The sequence below is a fragment of the Camellia sinensis genome, chromosome 13, assembly GCF_055761805.1.
Source record: "Camellia sinensis isolate YWXY chromosome 13, ASM5576180v1, whole genome shotgun sequence".
In the NCBI taxonomy this organism is placed as follows: domain Eukaryota; kingdom Viridiplantae; phylum Streptophyta; class Magnoliopsida; order Ericales; family Theaceae; genus Camellia; species Camellia sinensis.
The window spans coordinates 72,876,101-72,881,849 of record NC_138973.1 but is presented as its reverse complement, the minus strand read 5'-3'; the positions used below and the strand labels follow the sequence as shown (position 1 = coordinate 72,881,849).

General features: G+C 40.8%; 1 protein-coding gene across 1 annotated transcript; it reads left to right on the top strand.

Moving 5' to 3' along the window:
- Nucleotides 1–367: 367 nt before the first annotated feature.
- Nucleotides 368–2,566, top strand: LOC114288992 (Haloacid dehalogenase-like hydrolase (HAD) superfamily protein). Its single transcript, XM_028232635.2, has one exon. The coding sequence runs from the start codon at nt 1,216–1,218 to the stop codon at nt 2,359–2,361; it is 1,146 nt and encodes a 381-aa protein (XP_028088436.2). The 5' UTR covers nt 368–1,215; the 3' UTR covers nt 2,362–2,566.
- Nucleotides 2,567–5,749: the final 3,183 nt, after the last annotated feature.

The window sequence follows — 5,749 nt, the reverse complement described above, 5'->3', positions numbered from 1 at the left end:
CTGTTGGTCTCCGTTGAATATCACCAAACTATCTTAATCGATTCTCTCTCAACTTATCTTCTATCGATACTACTCCTACTCATTCCCAAATACACTCAGTTCTAATTTTGTCTTGTTTAGTCTTGTCACACATTTACCTTAACATTTTTATCTCAGTCACACTCATCTTATCTACATATTGTTTCTCAATTACCCAACACTCTGTCTCATACAACATTACTGGTCTAATAGCCATTCTATAAAACTTATCTTTAAATCTAATGGGTGTTCGTTTATCGCACAATATGAAAATATTATATATTTTTTATTTTATTAAATATTAATATAATAAAATTATATATTTTTTTCCTCTATCCTTCTATAAAATAAAAAATTTAAAAAAAATACACCACATAAAATCCTATTAGAGGAAGAAGAATCCAATCGCACTCTGTCTTTCCTATTACAAATTTGATGTCCCAATCTTCAACCAACCGTTGGCTTGTACCCCAGGTTCTTCTTCTTCACACTTCCTTATTCTCTCTCTTTCGCTCTCTGTAAATACACATCTCATCATAGTTTCTTTTTTATAATTGCCCACAAATTCCAGATTTTGTTCTGTTTGGTGTGCTCTCTTGCTTCTAGATTATCTGAAATTTGGTGGGTATTTCTTGTATATATTCTGTTTATTGTTCTGGGTTGAACATTTTAGAGGTTTTCAAGCCTTGTTGCTTCTTGATTGGTGTTTTGGTTTATGTGATTGGCTTAATTTGGGGGATTGAATGAAATTTTTGAGCTGATATTTTGATGGGTATGAAATAAAGTTGGGATTTTTTTTCCTGGAAAAAGAGGGTTTGTTATTCTTTTCCCTTTGTTGTTCAACAGTGTTCTGAGAAAAAAAGATGGTCTTTAGGTTTGGGATTGTATTTATGTTGTAATTGGGTGGGTATATCTGTGAAAACCCTGGTTGGGTAGGTGTTAAATTAGGCCTAGTTTGGGTTGTTTTGTGGTTCACTTCAATAATTACTCTGAAAATTTGTGACTCAAATAAGGGAATTTGTGGAGATTGGGTTTTGAATCCCCAGTTGGGTAGGATTGATTTAAAGATATTGGGTGTATTCTAGTTGGTTTTGTGGGGATTCTGAATTTGTTCCACTCAATAAGGGTTTTTTGACATAAAGGGTAGGTTTTGAAGGTAGGTATCTGTTTGGATTTAGCTGTTTTTGCTTGGTAAATATGGTGGAATCGATTGCTGCAACGTCCCTTTTGGGGCACCGACCGGTATGTGGAGGATATTGCTTCACGGATGTCTCAAGAAGAAGAAAGCAATTTGCTGTATGCCGAATCCCTGTAACAAAATTTCTTGGTAGGAATGTTGTCCGCACTCGTTCTTCGTTGAAATTTGGAGTTGATCGATTGGTAGTTCCATCAATTAAGGCTCAAGCAATGGAATTGGCAAAGGAGGCCTATGAGTATAGAGAAGAAAAGCGAATACCCCGGGATTTCGAGTACGGGATAGATACTGGTGTAGATCGAAAACCCGGCTTGTGGCCACCGGAGAACAAGGCCGATAATACTTCACTTCACAACCCTTTGCTTCGACAAGAAAGGATGGGTTGTGGGTGGTTAGGTGCAATCTTTGAATGGGAAGGAGTTCTAATTGAGGACAATCCTGATCTTGAAAAGCAAGCCTGGCTGGCTCTTTCTCAGGAAGAAGGAAAATCCCCTCCTCCAGCTTTCATTCTTCGTAGAATAGAAGGCATGAAGAACGAACAGGCTATTTCTGAGGTCCTTTGCTGGTCTAGAGACCCGGCTCAGGTGAGACGAATGGCATCTAGAAGAGAGGAGATCTACCAAGCGTTACAAGGTGGGATATATAGGTTTCGATCTGGGTCTCAGGAGTTTGTGAATGTTTTGATGCATTACAAGATACCTATGGCGTTGGTTTCAACCCGCCCAAGAAAAACCCTTGAAACTGCAATTGGAGATATTGGGATCAAAGAGGTCTTTACTGTAATTGTAGCAGCCGAGGACGTTCACAGAGGGAAGCCCGATCCTGAGATGTTTGTGTATGCAGCACAGCTTCTAAATTTCATACCTGAGCGGTGTATTGTGTTTGGAAACTCGAACCTGACGGTGGAGGCTGCTCACGATGCACAGATGAAGTGTGTGGCTGTTGCTAGCAAACATCCTGTGTATGAACTTGGAGCCGCTGACTTGGTGGTGAGGCACTTAGATGAGCTTTCGGTGGTTGATTTGAAGAACCTTGCTGACATTGAATCAGCTGAGTTTGGGTCCGGTGAGCCAGAGTTGGAGATGGAGGAGGAGAAATGTGATGAGCCATACCCATCCACCTCCGTGGCTGTTGATGATTTCTGGTAACCTCTCTCAAATGTACAGTAATTTGTGCCTCGTGCCTTTTATCTAATTCTTGATGACAAGTTCATATTCGCTATCCTGTGTATAAAAAAAAGGAAAATTTGAAAACCAACAAAAAGCAAGAATTAAGTTGGTCTACATTGGACCATCTCAATGTCATCATGTATTTATTTTATGTATTACTATATATGTAAGTGTATATTTGGTACTTGCTCGTTGTGTTCTTTCTTTTCTTCAAACTTAATTCAACTTTTAACAATGATCTGTCCTGCGAACCAGTAGCGTTTGGATTACAGGAAAACCATCTCTCCCGAAATATGACATGGGCAGCACAACTTGAAGCAACACAAAGCAAAAATTGAAAATGCTACATATCTATTGGCAGTTTTGACACTTGAGGTTTCTGGAATTTTGAATTGAGATTCAGAGAATGTTGTTGTTGAGCACGCTTTTCAACTGATATTTTTCTTATGCTGGCATTTCTGTGATGTTGCTTTACTGGTCTTCAAGTATGTTTGTTGCTCTCCCTCGGTGATGTTTTAAGAATCTTTTAATAGACTACTTAAGGTAAGAGCTAATCCATGATGGGAAGTGGAAGATTGGTAGTTTGTTGTATAAAGCCCTTGTTTGGTATGTTGGTTTTAAGGGCTAAAAGATTAAAATAGTCACAAAAAGATAAAATATGCTGAAAAATTAATAAGATAAAATGTTACATTAAAATTATAATCATTTTATTTTTTTTCTTAAAAAAGTCAAAAAAACTCAACTCAAACAAGACTAAAAACGAAGCCAAAATAGGACTCATTGGACAGCAGAAACTGTTCAAAGGCTCTGTATAGGATGGTTTTGATGAACAGCCTATAGCACAGTGCTTTTTCGGTTTCTTCAGCTTTGGGCATGTTAGGCATTTTTTTTTTCCTCCCTATTTTGTTCTCCAAAATTGGGACAGAATTTGTTTGGCAAACTTTTGGGGAAAAAAAAATTAAAAAAATCTCTTTTTAGAAAGCCCTTTTTAGTAATTTTCTGCATCTCCACCCAAAAAAAAAAATAATAATAATAATAATAGTGTTGCATAAAATGGAAATGATACACTGAAAATAATAGTGTTTTCCAATTTTTTATGTTTTTGCTTCTGGGAAAAAAAATAAATAAAAGCGAAAGTAGAGTAAACCTCAAAAATGAAATAATAAGTGTGTTTCAATTTTTATTTATTTATTTATTGTTTTTGTTTCTAAACAACAAAAACGAAAATGAAAACAAAAATCATAAACATAAATGAAAACTAGAGAAAGCTGGTTCCCTCTGCTGAGACATGCTCTTGCACGTTTAAAACCCAGGGCCATCTGTTTGTTGCTTGCTTCAATGATAGAAGTGAGGGCAGTGAGCAAAGCAGTTTGCTGATACTACTTGTCCCAGTGGGACAGGTCGGCTGGTCCACGCCCCCAACACCGTTGTCTGGTCGCTGGATTTACTGAGATACCTACACAAAAGTTTTCTGGGAAACAGGAGTTTCCCAGCGAACCTCCCGACGAACAAGTTAGAAGAGAGAGATTAATGGTGTGTCGAAAAATAGAGTAATGATAGGGAACTTAACATTCTTTTTGTCTTAAACCTGCTTATATCATTTGTTCATCATTTCTTTGTCCACTCCGACCTGTCATATTTGCCGAAAGTCTATGCTCTAGCTTGCCTTGTTCACGATGAGACTATTTTGTTCTGACGTGAAGGGGTTATCGCATTAAATGCTGTAGGGGACCTCATTAATGGCTGATGTGTGGTGCAATAACTCTGCAGGATCTTTGTCTGCTTACGTGGCTGGTTCTTCTCTTGACATGTGTTTAGATGCCATTTGTTCTTGGTGCAACGTTGGGATCCAATAATGTTGGACTTTAGTGTTTGAGCCATGCATTAGGCTCTAAGTGGCGGGCCAAAACCCCCTATGGGTCCACCTATGTTAGTAGTCCTCCATTCCCAAGTGCAGCTTCAGTCCAACAAAGAGAATAAGAAAGAAGACGGGGATTGTGGGTGGCCGAGTGAGAGAAGACCGACTGGGTGGAGGACCGACCGCGAATGGTGACTGAGTGAAAAGGCCGACTGGGAGAAGGGCCGACCGCGAAGGGTGACTGTGGGAGCCGAATAAGTAGAACAGTCGGAAGATGCGTACCCTAGAAATTAGATACTGTTCGGCTTCATGTTGCGTGACTAGGACGCCGAATACGTTAGGAAAGCCGAATAAACGGAAGACAGTGGCTCCGAATGAATAAAAGGGGAATGGGATAAAAGTAGGCTCAGGCCCCGAGGTCCAAAAAGTAAGTATAAATACAAGAACCACAGATTTAGAAAGATATGTAAGAATCACTTCACAAAACTTAGTAGACAAGCTATTCTGAGTGTCTAAATTAACTTGTCCGTCGGAGTGCTAATTCCGGCACTCCCAACCAGAGTGTTTGTGTCTTTTCAGGTGACTAGCTGAGGATCACTAGCGTCTCCCAGGATTTGAAGAGTATTTCCAAAACCACTTCTCCACAACTGGCGTCGTCTATGGGAATACTCAAATACATCCATGGTAGGCGTGACTGAAGATCCTCCGATAGCCACTGACGAGACCGCACAGAGAGGTGACCTCATTCCAGCGAACTCGCTTGAACCAAAAACCATCACAGCAAGACTTGCCTCGGACCTCTGCTCATCTCCAAACCCAACGCAAAAGACAATACAAGTGACCATGGCACAAGCTAGGCAAACCAAACAGAGGTTGGACAACATCATCGCTAAGAACGAACGCCTTTGTCGCAATCTAGCCTTGGAAATGGCAAAATCCAAACAAACGATGCGCCAGGCTTCTGAGCGACCCCCGAGGGCAGATGATCGACGATCTCGGACCCGACAGCAAGAAACTGACGGCCGCCATGCTTCAACAGATCATCTTAAGGAGTTGGCAAAGGACGAACGTCTCCACCAATGCGTCTGGAGGAGTGTGGTCGAAACACCTGCCCGTCCGAATGATGCATTTTCGCTTGACACCGTCCACATGATATACAGTCTGCCAGCAGCCCCGGCCGTGTATGCGATCCAATCACATCCAAGTCCCCAACAGCAACTCATGCCAGCAAAGCGGCCCCGAGAAACGCCAAGTATCACCTTTGACGATTCTGATTTGATCGGTGTAACACTCCCTCACATTGATCCGTTGGTTGTTGAGCTATGCGTAAACCGGTTCACCGTCGAACGCGTTCTTATCGACCAGGGCAGTACCTCGGAGGTTATGTATTATAAAACCTTTACCAAACTCGAATTCAACGAGTCAGACCTAACTCCGTCTCCTTATCCACTATTCGGCTTCAATGCCACTCCAGAGTATCCATTGGGAAAGATCAGCTTACCCGTTCGA

Coding starts and splice junctions, on each gene's coding strand:
- LOC114288992 (XM_028232635.2), top strand. CDS start 1,216: ATGGTGGAATCGATTGCTGCAACGTCCCTTTTGGGGCACCGACCGGTA.